Here is a 20,604-nt window from a genome sequence, read left to right as displayed (position 1 = left end):
CCAAACTCTGGAATTACCCGAGGGTGAGTGTATACCATTTACGGTGGAAGAAGTGAAACTTGGAATAGAAGGCCTGACTTTAAGAAAAGCGCCTGGACCCGATGGGATCCCACCAGACCTGTTTAAAAGCCAGGTGGAACTTTGGGCACCAATATTGGTTAGGGTATTAAATGCTGCCTGTCAGGAGGGTATGCCGAGATCATGGTCCACGGCAGTCATCGTTCCAATTTTTAAAAAGGGCAATAGAAATTACCCCCAATGTTACCGCCCAATATCCCTCATAGATGTCACGGCGAAAATCATGGGGAGAGTCATTCTCAATCGTCTTTTGGAATGGGCCAAAGAATATAACATCATTACCGATCTCCAGTATGGGTTTAGGAGTGGGCGTTCAACATCAGACCAGTGCCTTAACCTCTACCATCTAGTGGCCAAATACACCCTGGCCAGGGAAGGCACTGTGTACTTAGCATTTATGGACCTCTCACCAGCTTTTGACTGCGTTAGCAGAAGGAAGCTGTGGGAGATGTTGGCTGAGATGGGTATAGATCGGGGTTTGTTACGAGTACTTCAATCACTCCACCTTGAAACTACGGCACAGGTGAGATTGACAGATGAGGGCGACCTGACTGAGGAGTTCCACTGCCGGGGAGGGGTGCGGCAAGGCTGCATCCTGGCCCCTTTTTTATTTACGTTATATGTAAACGGGCTAGACAAAGCACTGGGAGGGCTGGATGCAGACTGCCCTTGTATAGGAAGGAGAAGCATACCAGTCCTCCTATATGCAGATGATGCGGTACTTTTTTCCCGCACTGGAAGGAGCCTGCAGTTGCTTATTAATGGGTTCGTCAGGTTCAAGGCGGACCTAGATCTAGTGCCTAATTTATCCAAGTCGTATGTTATGGAAGTAGGCAAAAAACCGGTTAAGAACTATAGCTTCTCAATAGGCACCCATACATTGGAAAAAGTAAAAACTTTTAATTACTTGGGGATTGTCTTTGACCAAGATCTTAGCTTCAAACCCCTAGTAAGCCTGAAATGTAGCCAATTTCCGAGTGCCGTGGGATCCATTATGAATTTCGCAACAAGATTGGGTCGCTGGTCCCCGCACGAAATTACCCAGTTATATACTTCAGTTTGCTGCTCAAAGATCCTCTATGGAAGCGAGGTCTGGGGCTTTCGTGATATGGGGAACACTCAAAAAGAAGAAGATAAATTCCTAAAAAGGCTTCTGCAGGTCCCTATAAGCGTCTCTTCGTATGTTGCCCACGAGGAATTGGGTATGGATTATCTTAATGATCAAGCTGCCTCTAACCCAATTTCCTGTTGGGTAAAAATATGGACTAATCCAGAGGCCACCCTGAGTAGATTAATTATACAGGATTGCATGAAAGGGGATAAGTGGACTAGAATACCATGGTTAAGCTATGTAAGGGATGCTCTGACCAGGCTGGGTCATGAAAAGTTCTTCAATGAGCCAAGCACGCTGGCCAATAGAGACAAGGGCAGCATAAAGAAAGCCTGTAGGCAGTACTTGGTTAGGACCAGAGAGACAACAGAGGGGTCTAAAAGTACAGTGAGATTACACCAGCTCATCAAAACTCAGCCGGGCATGGAATTCTATTTGGCAAACATGTATAATAGACATGATAGATACTTAATGTCTAGATTTAGATTAGACTTGCTACACCATATTTTGGCCGTCCCAGCAGGTTTTGTACATGACATAAGCTTAAAAGGGTGCTGCGGCTGCGATCTTAGATCTCCGCAAGACACCCTGCATTTTGTTTTATTGTGCCCCTACTTTTCTTATCCACGTTCATTGTTTATAAAAACATTACTTAAACGTGCAAATATTGAACAGGCCAAAGTGGACCTCCTATTTCTTAAGCTTGCTGCTGATCCTTTTACACTGTTTAGCATGGTACATTTTTTGCGTCTGGCAGTCAAGCTGAGGAAAACTAGGGGGGAGGAGTAATGGGGTCGACGGTATTAAAAACGAGCAGTAACAAAGGAACTAAAATTAAGAAAGGAGTAGAGTATAAGTGCATAGCTCTCCCGCTCAAGGACGACATGGATTGTTAGCTTTTAAAGTCGCTTGTTTTAACATGAATTATTTATTAATGTATGGAATACTGTGTTTTATAAGGCCCGATTGTATAATATGTATCTTTTATGGCTATTTTTTAATAACCGAATAAAGATTATTTGAATTTGAATTTGAAGTGTTTTTGTTTTTTTTAAAGGTACATTCATTAGTGAAGCCGGTACTGCTGCCAAATGTGTAAGTGGCCACTGCTGGTTATCATAAAGGAGCGGATGCAGCAGGACTGGGGCCCAGGGATTTGGGGGGCCCACTGCATCACAATTATGACTGTCTACCTTTAAAAAAAGGGCATCAGAGCTTATTGTCCTTTCAAGCATTAGGACAGAGGTGATGATCCATCATGGAGGGGAAGAGGTAAAAAAGGCAAAGGAGATAGCCTGCTACTCAGGACTGCAGTTATCATAAGTGCAGCAGGTATAGTTGCATTGGAGTTAAAGTGTGGGGGGCTCATAACACCCCAATTATGTGGAACAGTTTGTTTGGGATATCAGTTTTTGTTTGATGCTTTTGCTGTTTTAGAAGTCTCATATTTAGTGCAATTAATAAGCTATAGAAAAAATATTCCTGAAATCATCTCATAAGCCCCTCTCCCTGAACGCAGCCATGTCCCTCCCGCTCCCCCAATCCTTGTCATAAAGTTTTGGAGGGGGGCCCGACCTCAAAATATTTTGCTTAGGGGGGGCTCAGAGTAAAAAAGTTTGAAAACCTCTGCTCTAGGAGGTCTCTTAGCCCCAAGACCATCTTACCTGTGGATGCATTAGGGCAGGATACATGCAGAGTAAGATAAGTCAATAGCCAGTATTCCTCCTGTGGTAAGCCAAGGGTAGCCTCGAGGTCACACATTCCAATGTTTTTGCAGTTAACCCTGTGTTCACTTCTTCTGGGGTTGTTAAATACCACAAATAGCCTAGCCTGCAGGCTCACGGCTTTTGCAGGCACAGTACTGGCGGGGGAACAACATTACTCCTTGGTTTGATTCTTACCGACTATTTGTGGACCCTACCGAGTTTCAATGGGCTGAGTAGGTACTAGAGTCTGTTTGACTGTGTGTTAAAACGACATGCTCTCTGCATAGCTGCCTTTATTTATTTATTTAATTTATATGGCGCAACAGCTACCCAACAAGGGTTTCCCGGCGCCAGGACACGGAAACTGAAAAGGAAAAAAATTATTGATTAAAAAGCCAAGTCTTCAGTGAACGATGAAACTGGGGATACAAAATTTCCCTACGAATGGCAAGAGGAATTGAGTTCCAAAGAGAAGGACCCAGAACGGAAAAGGATCTACCTCCCATTCTGGAAAGTCTAAACCTAGGAACATGACATTTTTCAAGTGAGGCAGAGCGAAGATGACGGGTCGGAACATAGGGACAGACAAGAGTTTGTAAATAGTCCGGTGCTAGACCCCATTTGATTTTAAACATAAAGGTCAGAGCTTTTAACTCGATCCGCTTTTCAATTCAAAGCCAATGTAGCTCACGAAGATGTTCAGAGATAGACGAACATCTGGGGACCCCACAAAGGAGTCTGGCAGCAGAGTTTTGAACAAGTTGTAGCCTACGGGATACAGCCTTATTCGCACCCAGGAACATAACGTTTCCGTAGTCCAGCCTTGATGTGATAAGAGCATGGACTACGATTTTTTGTGTATCTCTCGGCAGCATCCAGAGAATTTTATGCAACCATTTCAAGATGGTAAAGCAAGTACCCGCAACTTTGACTGCTTGTTGATGCATTATCAAAGAGTCGTCAATATAAAAGCCCAAGTTGCGAACATGATCAACAGGACGAGGAAGAATACCTAACTCATTTGGCCAATGACAAGAGTCCCAAAGATCTTTCTGCTTGCCTAAAATAAGTGCCTCAGTCTTATTGGCATTAAGTTTCAGATAATTTTTACTCATCCAGACAGCAATTTGGCGTAAGCCCGACTGGAGGGCAGAAATGGAACTGGAGTCTGAATTGGAAAGCGAGAAGATGATTTGAGAATCGTCAGCTTATTTTCCCATTGCTGGTTAGTGCCCTTGGGGCACGAAATGCCATGGGTTCAAGTGCCAGTGTTGCTTATCTCCGAATCTTTCAAGTCCCGAACAAACGCAGAATTGTAACAGGAGGTCCCAACGCGACGAGCAAGCATCCACCCCTACCCTGCGTCATATCAATCAAAAGGAGTTCACTGCCACGCATCCCAGCACACAGTTCGCTCCAGTGCATCATGGGAAATGCAGTGCATGATAGCACTTCAGTGGCAGCCTTTAGGTTTCACCCAGCCAGTGCTGTGTGTTTCTAGCCACGTAATCACACACAATTAAGGGGAAGAGGTTTAACTCCTACATCAACTTCCCCAACAAATATCCACACACACACAAGAGGAGTAGGAGTACAAAGGAACAGATAATTGTTGTAGTATGTGGCATATGCTTCATTTTTTTTTAAAACTGCCCTCCCCCACAAATTGTGGCATGCTTCATCATCGGGCTTTCTAACACCACCCCTGCCTAGACCATCACCTGGGGTGGAGCAAAACGCTTCCTTTGTGTGTGTTTCTAGCCACGTTTCAGGATAAGTCCCATCAGTGAAGAGTAGTTCGGTGACAGTCTGAGTCACCTCTGGTTGAATGTCTCACGTGTGCTTGACTTTCTAAAGGCCTTTGCACACTCCACGATCATGCATGCGCCATGAGGACCCGTTTAGGCAGTTGCATTGGGACCCAAAGGGCGGCTATGTGCTCAAGGGGGGCACTCATGTGCTCTCTTTAGGGATTTTGACTGTCTCCAGCTCCCCAAATTAGTTGGGGCTGGTAGTGGTGACAGCCTGTATGTGAGAATAATGGGAGAGCACTTTTTACCCGTGCCTGCTGATGGCTGGCCGGCTTTCTGGCCTTGCTATGCGAACGTTCTGCCATCTTGTGTAACCAGATCCTTCGCTGCAGCCAGCATGTAGGTGGTGTGTGAATGTAGCACCAGCTTGTTCTAGCATGATCAAGGGTTAGGAGTCCTGTGTGGCTGTGGATCAAGTGGAGTCCTTCTAGCCTTTCCACTGGCGACGCACAGTATTAAATGGAACTGGGGCTAGCCTTCCAAACAAGCATAGAGCACTGCTTTCATTCCTGTATCTTATGACAGGATCTGTCCCACAGCAGAAGTGAACCTTGTGTTTACCTTCAAACTTTGACAAATTCCAACCCATGGTCATAGACTTCTCAAATAGGAATATTTGGGTATCGGTTGCTCGTGTAAGGGACCTTCACTGTGAATATTCTTCTTGTGTTTAATTTCCACTGAGTAGTCTGGAAAGCTTCTTGCAGTTTGGTACCTTTATCCGGGATCCTCTGTAGGTTGTATGTCTGTGTACATCATACCTCCTCTAATTCAGTAAGGAACCAGACATTTCTCTTCAATTAGCGATAAGTACCCACTACTCCCGAATCCTTGTTATTTCATTGTAGACAATGGTGGATCGTAGCTCGGGGCATGTCCGTTGCTCTCAAACTGGGTTTGAACTCTTCAAATACATATGCTTAGTTGTTTTGCTTCTATTGGTGGCGTTCTTTGGGATTCGTGTTTGTCAGCCTCTAGTCGATGGGCATCGTTGGCCACCAGTGAATTAGATGTCTTGCTTTGAGTTTGTAGGGCTTCAAACCTGAGAGAGGTTATTTTGTTGGTAGCCTTGAGCTATGTTTGGACTTTCGTGAGTGTTGTCGTTCTGCACGATTGGCCTTGTTGTGCTACAGTGGACAACAAGCATTTCTTTAGAGTGCAGCGGTTGCATGCTTTCTATTGGGCTGGTGTTCCTCGTGGTGGGTCTAGCAATGATCTGTTTAGGATACTGAATCGCTATGTCCAGAGTGTTATGAAGGAGTTTTTAATATGGGTGGAGTTAACTCGCAGAATTTGCTGTAGTTTGGTGAGGCAAAATTACGTGAGGAGGGAAAACAGGCATTTAGCGCTATCTTCTTAAAACCAAATTCACCAAGCGTCAAGAGTGGACCAAATGATGCATTTTGCACAAAAACTGTGCTAAATGCAACTGAATACTGAGAGCAACAGCTGCTCGCACTTGCTACGTTTTTTTCTGTGCTCCTGCAGTGGGATTTTTGTTCCAAATTACTCATAATTACTTGACTCAGTGCAATCACTCAATTTCGGTAATTTCCCAACAAAATAGTAACATGAAATCTCCAATTAGCTGGGGTAATATAAACTTCACCCAGGCCTAGTTTTCATACTTTCGCCCTTGTCCCTTACTGTGTACCTTAATTGCATGGCCTTCTCTTCCTGACATTCCATGGCTTGCATGTTTCACGTCTTGCTGAATGTTTTTCCCAGGCATGTGTTTGTTCAGCTGTTTAACCCGTTGCGTGCTCATGACGAGCTCAGCTCGTCATGAGTCGCAGTGGAGCTGTGCTCATGACGAGCTGTGCTCGTCATAACTGCCGCGGCCCTCCAGCGCGCGATTAATTCCCCGCCTGTGCGGGAGAATTAATCAGTGGGCGGGGTCGTGACGAGCACAGCTCCACTGTGAGTCATGACGAGCTGAGCGGCGCCGCACCCTCCCCCCCTAGGGGCAAGTGAATCTTCTAATGTGACTGCTAGGCCAATGTCCATGAGCTCTCCTATTGTTCCAGTTGGTAAAGGGAGCGATCAGAGCTACTTCAGCTACTAATTCAGCCCACAGCTTAGAAATGTGAAGGGTTCCATCAAGGTTGCCTGCTCTCCCCCTGCTGCTTCTCCCATACTCACCCCAAGCCTGCGCACCCCCTGATTGTTCATCATGGATATCTCCATGATCGTTCAGTTGTGCTCACTCCATGCCTGCTCTCCCGCGCCTGTCGTCTGACCTGCTCCATGTTTGCTCTTCTTCAATCAACAACACTTAATCAAGCGCGCAGCTGCTACAGGCAGAAGCATCCCAGCACCCTCCCCCCGGCCACAACATAGAGCATAGGTCTTCAAACTGTGGGGCGCGCCCCCCTGGGGGGGATGCAGCATCCCCTCAGGGGGGACGCGCACTCCACCCCACCACTTCACCTTTCATTATTGCTTCCAGGCGCGCAATACAATGCCTATTAGGCTGAAAGGGCTTCAGCCCCCGCCGTCATGTGTCTCAGCCAGCCGGGCTGCAGCTGGAGCTGCTGGGTGCTCGCACCGTCATGTGTCTGTCAGCCGGGCTGCAGCTGGAGCTGCTGGGTGCTCGCACCGTCATGTGTCTCAGCCGGCCGGGCTGCAGCTGGAGCTGCTGGGTGCTCGCACCGTCATGTGTCTCAGTCAGCCGGGCTGCAGCTGGAGCTGCTGGGTGCTCGCACCGTCATGTGTCTCAGCCAGCCGGGCTGCAGCTGGAGCTGCTGGGTGCTCGCACCGTCATGTGTCTCAGCCAGCCGGGCTGCAGCTGGAGCTGCTGGGTGCTCGCACCGTCATGTGTCTCAGTCAGCCGGGCTGCAGCTGGAGCTGCTGGGTGCTCGCACCGTCATGTGTCTCAGTCAGCCGGGCTGCAGCTGGAGCTGCTGGGTGCTCGCACCGTCATGTGTCTCAGTCAGCCGGGCTGCAGCTGGAGCTGCTGGGTGCTCGCACCGTCATGTGTCTCAGCCAGCCGGGCTGCAGCTGGAGCTGCTGGGTGCTCGCACCGTCATGTGTCTCAGTCAGCCGGGCTGCAGCTGGAGCTGCTGGGTGCTCGCACCGTCATGTGTCTCAGTCAGCCGGGCTGCAGCTGGAGCTGCTGGGTGCTCGGCTGGGCAGTGTCTGGAGTCTTATCTCCGGCACGCCCGAGCCTTTCACAGGTCTTTAAAGACCCTTTGCATATTTACATACTATTGTAAACTGGTTACAGAGGCAGTTTGTTTTCTGGTTCCAGGACCCCCTGGGCCCCCACTCTGCCTATTCCTTTATTCCTTACGTTTGACAGCAAGGCAGACTTCGGATGCAGAGCCATTGTGCGCATCAGTTTTGACAAGGAATCGGAAAATGCGAGTCTTGGAAATCCACTGCTCTCCTTATTTAATACGGACGTCGGATCAGGTATATTTATTCGCAGGGGCAGCGGAGGTGTCAGAATTCTATGTGGGTGCCTACTGCTGGGGTATTTGTTTTTAAAATGAACCTCAAGTTAGTGGAGCCCAGGGGCACGCTTGCTATTACTCCTGCCTCAGCAGCCTAGCTGGCTATCACCTTTGGGTGCCTCTCCTACCCTAAAACCTCTTTCATAGCGTAGGACAGAAACTAGATACAAGGGTCTCGTGTACACTATGCACCATATGTCTCAGGAACAGATCAATGCATGTGCGCATATTTTAGGAGCCATGTATGGGCTACTCATGGTGTGAAGACAAGCGCTTCAACGCTTCGGTAGTAAGCGCTATATAAATGCAATTACAACTCTACAATCCAATTTAAATAATTCGAAAGCTGCTAGATTCATTACAGTTGTCAAAAACGCTTGGTGCACTGAGTCGCCAACTGTGGCAGACAAACAAATCTTTGCTGCCCTCTTGCACGAATCCAAGGGGGCAGAGCTCTGCACCATCAACCCCTGCATGACACCTGGACTAGGTTGGGGCAACAACTGGAGGCAGCTAGAGATCCGGCATATTATTTTCTCCATAGAGGTCAGCGTTAAATAAAAACACAGAAACTGACCGTGCTTATTTTTTAGCTTCAGTGACTACCCAAATGCCTAAAGCAAAGACGAACACGAGGGACACAGGTGCACAAAGAAGGGGAATTCTGGGCATGTTTGTTTTAACGGAATTCCCACCAGCCATCCGGGTCAAAGAGTTCCTGCAAATTCGCATTATGCCAACACTGAGAAGCATGATGTTCAGGGCCGGACTGGCCGTGGCTGGCACCGGGCAATCCCCCGGTGGGCTGAAAGGTTGGGGGACGGTTTTGGGCCCCTGGGGGCCACTTTTGTGTTAGAGGGCCATTTTTGCAGCGAACCTGCAAAATCGGCCCTGTAACAAAATCTGCTGAAAACCGGCCCTGGCGTAGAGCTCGGCCCCACCCCCAACCCCCGGAGGGGGGGGGCGAGCACTTTGCCAGGACTGGTTTTGGTTCCCAGTCCGACCCTGATGATGATCACATGCAGGCCTGGGTTCACACTCGGAAGTTCACTCTGACAGAGAACGACTACAGAAACATTTGCTGTTTGTGAAAAAGGCCTTCGTTTCAGAACCAAAATGGGTGCACAAACACAATATCCTGGCCCTCTGTGCCAGAGTGGGAGTTTGCCTTGGCTCTTCCGAGGGATTGTGAACATCCCTCTGTGTAGGCAAGAGGGCTTTGCTCTGCTGAGGGATTGTAATAATCTATCTGTGCATGTGTGAGCTTCACACACATGCACAGATGTGCATGTGTGAGGGCTCAAAGACACAGACACCTGTGTCTTTGAGCCCTCATATCTCTGTGCTGAAAAGGCCATTCCTTCCCCCTCCAAAAGGCACCTGCCTTTAGTGAGAACAACTCCAGACACATTTTGCTGTTTCTACAACAAGCATTGGCAAAGCCAATAGGTCTCAGCAATAAGTGGTAATACATTTGTGTATAGCAATAAAAACAGCCCCTGAGCCAAACACAAATGCACTTACATTGCGATGGCCTATAGCTATCTGATTGCCGAGACCTAATGACTTTGCCAATGCTTGTTCTGATATCTTGTCTAGGGCAATGATGTGGCGCAACAGCCAGAGCTGATGACTGTGGAGCTGGGGAACCAGGTTCAATTCTTGGTGTCTGTGCAACATCCTGTGATTCTGGGAATATCACTTTATAGCCCTCTGCTTACAAAAAATGAATGTGTGCTTGTGTAATGTAAAAGATGCTCCCGTAAAGTTCCCCAGTACCTTTGGTTCATGTTCTCGCTATATAAAACTGCAAAAAATATATTACAACATTTTGTGAGCACTCCAGTTTCCAGGTACTGCTCAAGACTGGAAGTGGAGCTCTTTATTTAATATTATTTGCCCTTACGACCTGGGCTCTGCAAGAGGGAATGGCCATCAATGATGCAGAGTACCAGCTTCCAGAACTTTTTTGTCAGGTGGTGGTGGTGGGAGGGGGGGCTCGAAGTGTAAAAAGGTTTAGATGGGGGGGCTCAGCCGACAAAAGTTTGAAGACCTCTGACATAGAGGCTAAACATTCGGACAACATAGAGGCTAAACATTGTCAAATAGTCAGGTTCTGAGTTGTTTTTAAAGAAAGTCAGCGATTCTACCCCGTGCAGGTTGGCAGGAAGACTGTTACAAAGTTTGGCAATAGTAAAGGAGCTGCCCCCACTGTGGGACTTCAGGCCTTGGGGGATCCGTAGGAGGCGGCTGTTATTAGATCTAAGAACCCTATCTTTGGTGTCTGGGACCACTCTATTTGTCAATTAGCAAGGGGCCTAACCGTGCAAAGCTTGAAAGACCAACATCAGCGCTTCAAATTTGATGCAATGTTCAAATGGAGGCAAGTACAAATGTCTCAGATGAGGAGAAATGTGATGGCCCCATGGGACTCTCCTAATTAATCTTTCTGCTGAATTCTGTAGTAACTGGAATCCGCAAACCCGCATATCAGGTACGCAGGTAGACCAAGGTAGTCTAGGTGAGAGGTGGCTAAAGCATGCACTACAATTCTCCTTGTAGATAAAGGAAATTTTTTAGGATTTTCAACTTAAAGAAACTCTGCTCTCCTGTGCCTCTCCATGCCTGCTCACCCTCACATGTCCTCTTACTCACACCATGTTTGCTCTCCTGCAGTGTTAACCTTTCTGCTCACTCCCTGCCTGCTGTCCCACGCCTGTCCTCTTAGTCCATGTGTGCTCTCCTGTAGCGTGTTCCTCTGTGCTCAGTCCATCCATGCTCTCCCGCGCCTGCCCTCTGACTCACTCCATGCCTGCTCTCCATCGGCTCTCCTCTGACTCACTGCACCCCTGCTCTCCAGCTGCCATTTTCTCCTGTCACTGACCATGTGTCACTTCTCTCTTTCTCCTCAGGTCATCTGCTGGATCCTCTTTCTTGGCCTCTTCTCCTACCTGAAGGTGGCGATTGGGAGCCTGCTGCACGAGGCGGGGCATGCAGCGCTGGTGTGGTGTGGAGTGGCCATCCAAGCTGGCTCCCTGGTGGGGGCCCTGGTCATGTTCCCGATGGTCAGCCTCTACCACCTCTTTCAGAGTGGACAAGACTGTGTGGACAGCTGCCCGGCCTGACGCCCCTAGCAGAGCCAGCACGGTCTTGGTACCAGACTGTTCATTATTGACCAACGTTGATTGCCAACATCCCAGCCGCACGTGGCTCCTGGTGGGCAGCCAGGGAGCCATCTGGCACACTACTGTCGGGGTAAGCTGCTAGCGACTCATGATGAACTGTGGAGGCCTACAACTTCTGACCAAATCTCTCTCTCTGGGAAAGCTGCGCGTCTCCTTCATGGGCTCGGGATGTCTCCGCTCTGAAGGACCCACTTGTTCAATGTGAAGATATTCTTCTGTGGTTCTCTGAAAAAACATATCAAAGTCTTGCTGAGAATCAAAAGCTGGGTTGTATCTATCTTAAACGTTTTGTTCTAGACGGTTTTTATTAATTTTTTCAAGAATTGTTGGCATTATTGGTGTCTGAATGTGTGTGAATAATCTTTTCATATCGTCTGTATTTCAGAAGTTCCACTAGCGACATGACATTCCTTTCATGGCTTTGGCCACTGAATTTTACTTCAGGATATAGATTAGGAACTTATCTTGGTGAACTAGGTAGATGTAGTAAATATTTGATTTTCAGAAGACACAATGGTGATGCATTTTGCCTGGCTCTAGTAAACAGGGCCGGGGAAAGGTATGACCGTCCGACTTCTCGTACTAATCCTCACTGTAGACAGGAAAGGACCACACTGCTCATTGACGCTACCGGGTTGTTGCCGTATACATCAGCAGGAAGGATTTGTAGCCTGTCTGCTCAAGATTAGGCTGACTATGTATTTCATTGCATCAAAGATTGGGCCTAGGGCCTGATTCAGATTTTGGTGGACATGTTATTCCGTCACAGCGGTGACGGATATCCCGCCGAAATATAAATCCGATAGGATTTTATGGGGTTTATATTTCGGCGGACGGGATATCCATCGCCGGTGTGACCCGTCTGCTGAAATCTAAATCGGGCCCTAAGTCTAGTCAGGCAGATAAGTGGAAAGGCCTGGCCTAATCTGCAATAAATACAAAAACGAGAGCCCCTTCACCAGGAGTGTGGGAAGGGCCTTGAATAAAAACAGGAACCATCCTTTAACCGTGGCCCGGCACTTGACGCTGCAGGCGCCCATTCATACACACAGGAACTGCATGCTGTGCCTCCTTTACGAACAGCTATCTTTATTTAAATGATGGAAGGGCTTATGGAGTAAGGTGAATAGCTGTATTACGGATGATGTCATTTAAGATGTCATATGCAATGCCAGTGATGTCATCGGTAAGGTTATTTAACATGTCATGAGTAATGAGATATGAGTTCGTAAGCAGTGCATGATGGGGTGCAAGTTATGGTTCGTTCACGGAAGTATAGCTGCCTAATTTGTGGGTTTTTTTCCTGTTGTAGCTCTTACCTCATTGTGTAACGTAACTAGAACAACGCTTTAACCTTTGGTTCTTTCTGGCGCCACGCCAGGCCCTGTGCCAACTCCCCAGCTGGTGGCCAAGTGCCCACTGTGCCCAACCTTTAGCTGGGTGCTGCTGGGGTTGGCCCTGCTCCCAACACACTGTAAACAGCAACCCCCATTGCACACCGTCTACGGCCTGCACCCTGATGGCGGCTGCAGGGACTTGCCTGTGGTCAAACCCTTCATATTAATTTGCTTTTTATAAATGTTTCATCGGTAACGTGCTACCACAGGAGGTGCTGTGCTGGATAGTGCGGTACCACTCTGCCAGGCTGCTGCATTTTCTCCATGTTGTGGCCAGCCAATCCGAATTCACCCATACACTTTGAATGGGCCAATCAGAGCCTATCTGAACAACTATCCAGAAATCTCTAACTTTTTAACAATATTAATCCCTTCATAACCACCCCAGCACCTTTTAAACGCTAAATTCTCAAATTGCTGAACAGATTGGCACCAAATTTTCAAAAAGAGTGCTTTCGGAGTTAATTTATAACTTTTTTGAAATATATTAGATAATTCCGTTCAAACATTTATTTCCGTATCGGTAAGCAAACTTTCCCATGGGAATTAAAAATGGAAATCGCACTTTTGAGACGCCCCTTTTCCTATGGAAACTCAATCGATCAGGGGCTTATAAAGCATGCTTCTCACCCATGAGAGTCTCAAGGTGCCTGGGGGAAAGGAGGGGGGAGGCAGCACCGAATCAGTCGAAGAGCCAGGTCTTGAGGTCCTTCCTCAACGTGTGCAGGGTCGGGGAGCGTCTGATGTTCACGGGGAGATCCTTCCAGGTCTTGGCCGCGATGTAGGAGAAGGCTCTCCTGCCGGTTCTATTTCTGCGGATGCGGGGGACCTCTGCCAGGGCAAGGTCAGCGGAGCGGAGGTTCCTCTTGGGTATGCGGAAGGAAACTCTCGTTGAGGTATTTGGGCCCCATGTTGTTGAGGGATTTGTAGGCGTGGGTGAGAAGTTTGAAGGCAGTGCTTAATTTGTGCCGGAGATTTACAGTGCTGAGCACCGGCACTTAATTGGTTTCCGGTGCTCGGCCACGGCACCTAATTGTCAAGTTAGGACAGTCTGCCACAAGGTGGCACTGCTCATGTAATTTAGAGAGGAGCAGTATTACAGCTGTTTAGGGAAACCATATACATTAAAAAATTACTGATACCTGCCTTCGCAGCCATTCCTTTAGCTTTGGGGACCTGGAATAATCTTTACTGTCGCATTTACATGCAAGAGAGAGGGTTAGTAGTTTTGGCAGCGATGACAGGGGCGATGGGTGGTGCAAGCTTCAGTGGCCTCCTGGTCAGAGCCCTGGCACTTAATATTTTACAAATTAAGCACTGTTTGAAGGTGATCCGCTTCTCCACGGGGAGCCAGTGGAGGTCTCGTAGGTGTTTGGTCATGTGTTTGTGACGCGGAGTCCCGAGGATGAGTCTTGCTGTGGCGTTCTGGATGGTTTGAAGTCTGTGTAGAAGCGTTCTGTTGATTCCGGGGTATAGGGTGTTGCCGTAGTCGAGTCTGCTGGATGAGTGCGTGGGTGACAGTCCCTCTGCAGTCGGGGGGATCGATTTGAAGTTCTTGCGGAGGATACCTAGGCAGTTGAAACTGGTGGAGGCGACGGCGTTGATCTGGCGGTTCATGGAGAGGGAGGAGTTGAGGATGATGCAGAAGTTTTGTGCGTGGTCTGTAGGGGTGGGAGGGTTGCCGAGGGTGGAGGGCCACCAGGTGTTGTCCCAGGCAGAGGTGCAGGGTCCGAGGATGAGGACCTCGGTCCTCTCTGAGTTGAGCTTCAAACAGCTGTCTTTCATCCAGGCTGCCAAATTCTTAATTCCTTCCTGGAAACAGAGTCTGGGGTCTTCGGGCTTCTTAGTGAATGAGAGGATGAGCTGGGTGTCGTCGGCATAGGATACAATGCTGAGGCCCTGCTGTCGGACGATGGCGGCGAGGGGGGCCATGTAGATGTTGAAGAGCGTGGGGCTGAGCGATGATCCTTGGGGAACTCCGCAGCTGATATCGGTGGGTTCGGAGAGGAAGGGAGGGAGTCTGATTCTCTGGGTTCGGCCGGAGAGAAAGGATTGGATCCAGACGAGGGCGGTTCCTTGTATCCCCGCGTCGTGAAGTCTGGCTGCGAGTGTGTGATGTGAGACTGTGTCGAAAGCTGCGGAGAGGTCTAGCAGGATGAGGGCAGCAGTGTGACCCTGATCGAGTAACATGTGGATGTCGTCGTTGGCTGCGAGGAGGGCAGTCTTGGTGCTCCTGGTTGCTACGGAACCCAGACTGGGAGGTGTCCAGGATGGAGTTCTCTTCGATGAAGGCAGTCAGTTGGGCGTTTAAGAGTCTCTCGGGTCTCTCGGTGACTTTGGCCGCGAAGGGGAAGAGAGAGATGGGTCGGTAGTTTTTCAGGTCTTGACTGTTGGCTTCTTGAGGAGGGGTTTAACCTCCGCCCGCTTCCAGACGTCTGGGAAGATGCCGAACAAGAGGGAGGCGTTGATGTTCCGTTCTAGTTCGGGTGCGATAGTGGCGGCGGCCCTGTGGAATATGTGCAGTGGGCAGGGGTCTGTGGGGGCTCCTGAGTGGGTTATCTGCGGCGTAGGTGGGGTGGTGGTGTCAGGCGTCTGTTCGCTGAAGTTGTCCTACAGGACCTTGATCTTCAGATGGAATTAGGAGCTGAGCTTGTCGCAGAGTTCCTGGGAAGGCGTGACGTCCGTGGCTGCTTCGCTGGGGGGGTTTCGCGAACTGCTGTATGATGTTGAACAGTTCCTTGGTGTTGGTCGCGTTGATCTGGACTTTGTCTCTTATGAAGGTCCGTTTGGTGTCTCTTATGCGCTGGTGCTATTCCTTCAGGGCAATCCTGTGGTTGTTCCGTGCTTCAGTGGTTTTCTGGTTTCGCCAGGTTAGCGGCCTTCAGAGGGTGTTGCTTGGCGAGGTGGCGGAAGGGTGCGAGCTTGTCAGCGCAGCAGGAGATCCAGCGGTGAAATTCCATGGCTGCGGAGTTGGTGTCGGTCTTGGTGCTGGGGGGGGGGGGGGGGGGGAGTCTTGGAGGAGGGTGGTGTTGAGGTGTTCCTCTGTTACCTTGCTCTAGTTCCTTTGTGGCGGGCGTGGGGGGGGCCTTAGGTGCAGTGGTAGTGTTGAAGGTGAAATGGATGCAGTGGTGGTCTGTCCAGAGGGGCTGGGTGGTGTGGCTGAAACGGAAGTCTGTCCCTCTCGCAAAGATTGGGTTGAGGGTGTGTCCAGCTCTGTGGGTGGGCATGTTGACCAGCTGCTTTAGTCCGAGGTTGTCGAGGAGAGTGGTGGAGTCGAGGTCGTTGCATTTGTCCAGGTGGAAGTTAAGGTCCCCGAGTAGAATGTAGTCCGTGAAGGTGATGGCGTGGGGCGCGGCGAGCTCGGCGATGGTAGTTGCGGACTGGGTGCGAGGTCCCGGTTGTCTGTAGATGAGGGTGCCGCATAGCGTGGTTCTAGGGCGGTCTGTATCTGACCCAAAAGTAACTACACAGTGGCAACTGCCACTGTTTCTTATAGATAGATAGATATGTAATTAAATATATATTCACTGAAAAAAGCAAAGATTAAAGTGACCGTATATTTGGGTAACAGCCACACACAGCATCACGTTTGAAAACTGAAAGCCATTGAACTTCACCAGTTCAAGTTCAGTGAGCGAACTATAACTTCGCCCCCACCCTGCTCTGCTTATGAATACACACATTACATCACTGTAGACATGTTTAATGACATCACTGATGACATCATCCTCTGAATGTGGCGGTTTACTATACACTTTTAATACCGGAAGGTATTCGGCGAGCTACAACTAGGTCCAGTTTTCTATCGTCTCTGTAGTAATAACCGGTATAACGTTTCCCGAAATCAGGGCATGGCGCATGCCTGTGAAATAACACACGTTCGGTAGATATGAGGCTTTTTTTTGTGTTTATTGGTACTCGGGTGCGTGGGAATCGTTATATCTTTGTAGACAAACAATGCAATCACCAAGTTATTAAACTGAACAGCGTTCAAAAGAGTGTTTGGTGATTATTTATGTTAATGAAGATATCTGATATAGAATTTAAGATCAACGGCTTAACATATGTGCCTTAGCCCCTGATAAGGTATGGACATCCAGGTCTTATTCACAGCCCTCTGTATTCCAGAAATGAGCAGAATGGCGTACACCAAAGAAAACCGTTTACAATCGGACTGCAAAAGTGAGTCACCCATATGGTATATATTCTTCAACAATGTGGAATGTCTTAGAATTTTCTGTGAGCTTCCAGAAAAAAACATCTGTATCTTATAATTATCCGGTTTATACAGCAATTGTTGATAGCAGTCCATGACCACTCTTTAATGTCTGCATGTGCATGGAAATCAACATGTGATATATATATATATATATATATCGGAAGCATAAGCTTTAATTTTTCTCACAAATATTGGGAACAGGAATTTGATTTAAGCCACAATCTATTTGTAACGTACTTCTGCATTTCACACGAGGCCCACTCAGTCTGCACCTTGTTTAAATGGAGTACACTCTGCACTTAAAACTTTACTAGTAGTGAAAATGTGCACTGTATACATTTTGCAGTAGTGAATCAGACGTGTTTCCAGGGCTACACTCTTTGTATTTCACATATGCACAGATGTATTTACAGGCCATCTATGCCGCATACGTTTGTGAGCACCATATTTGCTTTATAAAATGATCTTGTGGATTAGAGAGTAATTTGAGGTGCTGTAGCGTGGATGATGTCAGTGATGACATTTGAGATGTCGTCAGTGATGTCACCAATGATGTCATTTAACATGTCATGATGAAATGCCGGGTGCAAGTTCTAGTTAGTTCTCCGAACTACAACTGGGGAATTTTTGTGGTTTTACGTTTTATAAACATTCTGTTGCGTGTGACATTGTCACCTAACTATAACATCACTTTTAACCTTTTTTTCCTGTGAATTTCTGTTTCTGTCATCATATTCCCCCGCTGCTACAATCTTCAGCCGTGTGCATCAGGTGGTTGCCTGCAGAGTCTGTGGTCTGACCAGGCTCTGTGAACACTCCTCCCCTCCACACTCCATCTACACACAATCTGTGGTTGTGTGTACCGGACATTTGGGAGCATATATTCATTTTTGTGTATTGTTATTTTTTACACCTTTTAAATAATTGTTTAGCTTAGAACGAATGTTTTCATTTCTTATATTTTTTGTGCAACTCTTTGTGTTCTGGGTGGGGATGGTCTTCCATGCCCGATGAATATTTTATTTTATAACTTTTCACTGTAGCCCACTATTTTGTGACAGTAATTCATTATTCTCCTTCTGTTCTTCATGCAGCACGTTCTGCAGAGAAGTTGGTTCACCTTCTACTGCACACCTCTGCCGCATCTCCACATGACTTATGCCATTGGGATGCATACCCCTCGCGCGCTTCTCTACTCCGCTGCTTTCTTCTATGCAGCACCTGCCTGCACAAAGTGCACATAACCTCATGCGCATGTATGTTTTTATTCGCCAGGTGGAAGTGCGAAAGGCGGCAACACCAGTGATTCCCCCACAGGTCCTGCTTGTTGTGGGAGCACTGGATGAGACTATAGTAATGCCATCATCGTTAGATGGTGCACCTCTCAAAGGCGCGGTGCATAATGTGCTTGGCGTTTCCAGGTGTCCACTTTCGCCCGAGGACATGATGGTTTCAGGTTGCATTTAGTGCAAACTGTCTCTCTTAAACAATCCAGTAATGGTGGTCAGGAAAAACAGTTGAGGATATTTCTAAAGGGTGCGACCTTTTTTTTGTGTAGTGTCTATTGAGTGGCCATTGAAATTGCTGTTTTTATTTATTTATTTTATCCAACTTGCCCCCCTCCTCCAGTCAGGTACTGCTGTACTCCTGCAGGACCTTAGTGCCAATAAGAATGTGGTGCAGGAGTACTGTGTGGGGTTTACCTCCGCTGGACCTGTAGCATTTGAAAACAACAACAAAAAGTATTTACTAGGAAGGGATGATTTTATTCAAACTTTGAACCAAGACATTTCCTCATAGGTACAAACAAGCAAGATGTCTTGAAATTTGTATGGGCATTTGCTAATTGTAGGTGTGTTTTCATTCATTCTCTTTAATGTATCTGCACCTTGAACTACATTCTCCCTCTTGACAGACATTTTGAATCTGTCCTTCATTGAGCGCACATCTGCTGCACCTTGCACCTTAATGTTTTCCAAAACCTTTTCCTTTTGGGAAATATCACTTAGATATGGCTTCTAGAGGAGACAACCCAGCACCCCAGCCACCTCAAGATGTGGGGGAGCAGGAGGAGGCTACCAGGATCACCCCAGAGTCAGTGCTTAAGCATTTTAAAAAAATTCCTGAAGGAGAAAAGGTGTCGGCATAAATCGTGACATACAACCTGTGCAATCCGGACTTCAGCTGAGGAACTGGAAAGAAATACAGTTTTGGGACCAAGACGTGCATAAATAGTTGAATGCATGGCACTAGAACCTGTTTTTTGCACCCAAGTGTGGTAGAGAAGAAGCAGGACCACACACTTCTGCTGCCATGCCCGTCCCAGAAGAACTGCTGACACCCGTTGCTAGTATGTCGTAGGACACCTAAAAGGCTGTGGCGAATGATGTTGATGTCCGATTTACCACAATGGGCATGTACTGTGGCAAAATCCTCTGAGGAAGAACAGAGTGCCACAGCAAGGCTAAGCTTAGTGGCCGCCCATCATGGTACATGACGCACATAATTTTCCTTTATTTTAATTTTTTTTTAATCCAAGTTATGAGTTCCTGTTTTCAGTGGCATCACTAGGGGGGTGCGGACCGCACCGGGTGACACCCTCACGGGGGGGTGACACCAAAGGGCCGGTCCGTGCAAAATTTTATTGAAAGTACCAGCAGACCACAAACCGAAACGGAAACGCAACGACGCGCGCAACCTAACCTTCTCCGAATCCCGCATGCGCATTGGCATCACGAGGGACGAGGAGGTGAGGAGGTCTCAGGTCGCAACAGCGGAGCGCCACTTTAATTCAATTGTATTCCAAGCAACTAGCAAGGAGGAGCGGAGTCTGGTTTAAGGCTAACGGCTGCCCGCCGACCGAGGTAGTCCCCCCCCCCTGTCTGCCACCAACTCAGGAGGTGAGTGGCCAGGCCTATTGCTTGCCTATTATTCAGTGCCGGCTTTAGGGCAGTGGGCGATTCCATGTGTTTCTGCGCTGTAGTTCAAGGAATGGGTAAATAGAACCGGTCTCTTAGGATATGCCAATTTAATTTACTAACTCGGGCCGTGCGAACACGAACAGATGTGCTTGCAGACATAATTAACCCAGCTCTTGGTACTATATTTGGGAATGTCGCCCTGCGCTCGCTTTCACGTTTGACGCGCATAGTCATAAAAAGGAAAGTAGAAAAATAACCGCAGCATCGAAACCACTTTAGATGGGAAGGTGGGCCCAGGCTTTGAGTTTGAGGAACTATTTTTTCACCTTTTTAAAGCGGGCTTGTTTAAAGCTCGGAGCTTTTGAAGTCCTCGATTGTAACCTGGGGGCATTCAGTAATTATGAGAGTCTTGGCACGTGCGCTTGTGAAACGACTGACATTTTCTGTGCAATGGTTGGACCTCTGTTACGAGTGGGTGGTGGATTTTTGACCAGGCTCGCTCACTTCTAGGGGCCAGATATGCAGATGCAAACATATAATAGGAGTGCAGGAAATTTGCGGAATTTACTTTTGAGGCACGAGGATGCATTTTGTGCTAAACAGAATTTCTAAAAAACTCAAGTAACATGGGCGACAGGTGGGTTCTGGACATTCAATTAGTTTCTGATCTCCGGAAATACAATTTTAATATGAAGGCAGTTTAATTACACAATGTGGTGGA

The 20,604-nt window shown here is 47.8% G+C and overlaps 1 protein-coding gene across 4 annotated transcripts in view; it reads left to right on the top strand.

The window, feature by feature from the left end:
• The window catches only part of LOC146830109 (solute carrier family 52, riboflavin transporter, member 2-like), a 299,887-nt gene extending 283,148 nt beyond the window's left edge, over window positions 1-16,739 (top strand). For 3 of the 4 annotated variants that reach the window (XM_085604329.1, XM_085604331.1, XM_085604333.1), the window contains one exon: window positions 11,074-11,679. In XM_085604329.1, coding sequence (XP_085460455.1) covers window positions 11,074-11,286 — 213 coding nt within the window. In that variant the 3' untranslated portion in view covers window positions 11,287-11,679. Of the gene's footprint in view, window positions 1-11,073 lie in introns of all 4 variants that reach the window. The other variant, XM_085604332.1, reaches the window with a different exon arrangement.
• Window positions 16,740-20,604: the final 3,865 nt, after the last annotated feature.

This window comes from Triturus cristatus, chromosome 5_1 (genome assembly GCF_964204655.1).
Source record: "Triturus cristatus chromosome 5_1, aTriCri1.1, whole genome shotgun sequence".
Lineage (NCBI taxonomy): Eukaryota > Metazoa > Chordata > Amphibia > Caudata > Salamandridae > Triturus > Triturus cristatus.
Note: the sequence above shows the minus strand (reverse complement) of the source record. Positions and strands in the feature narration are given on the sequence as shown.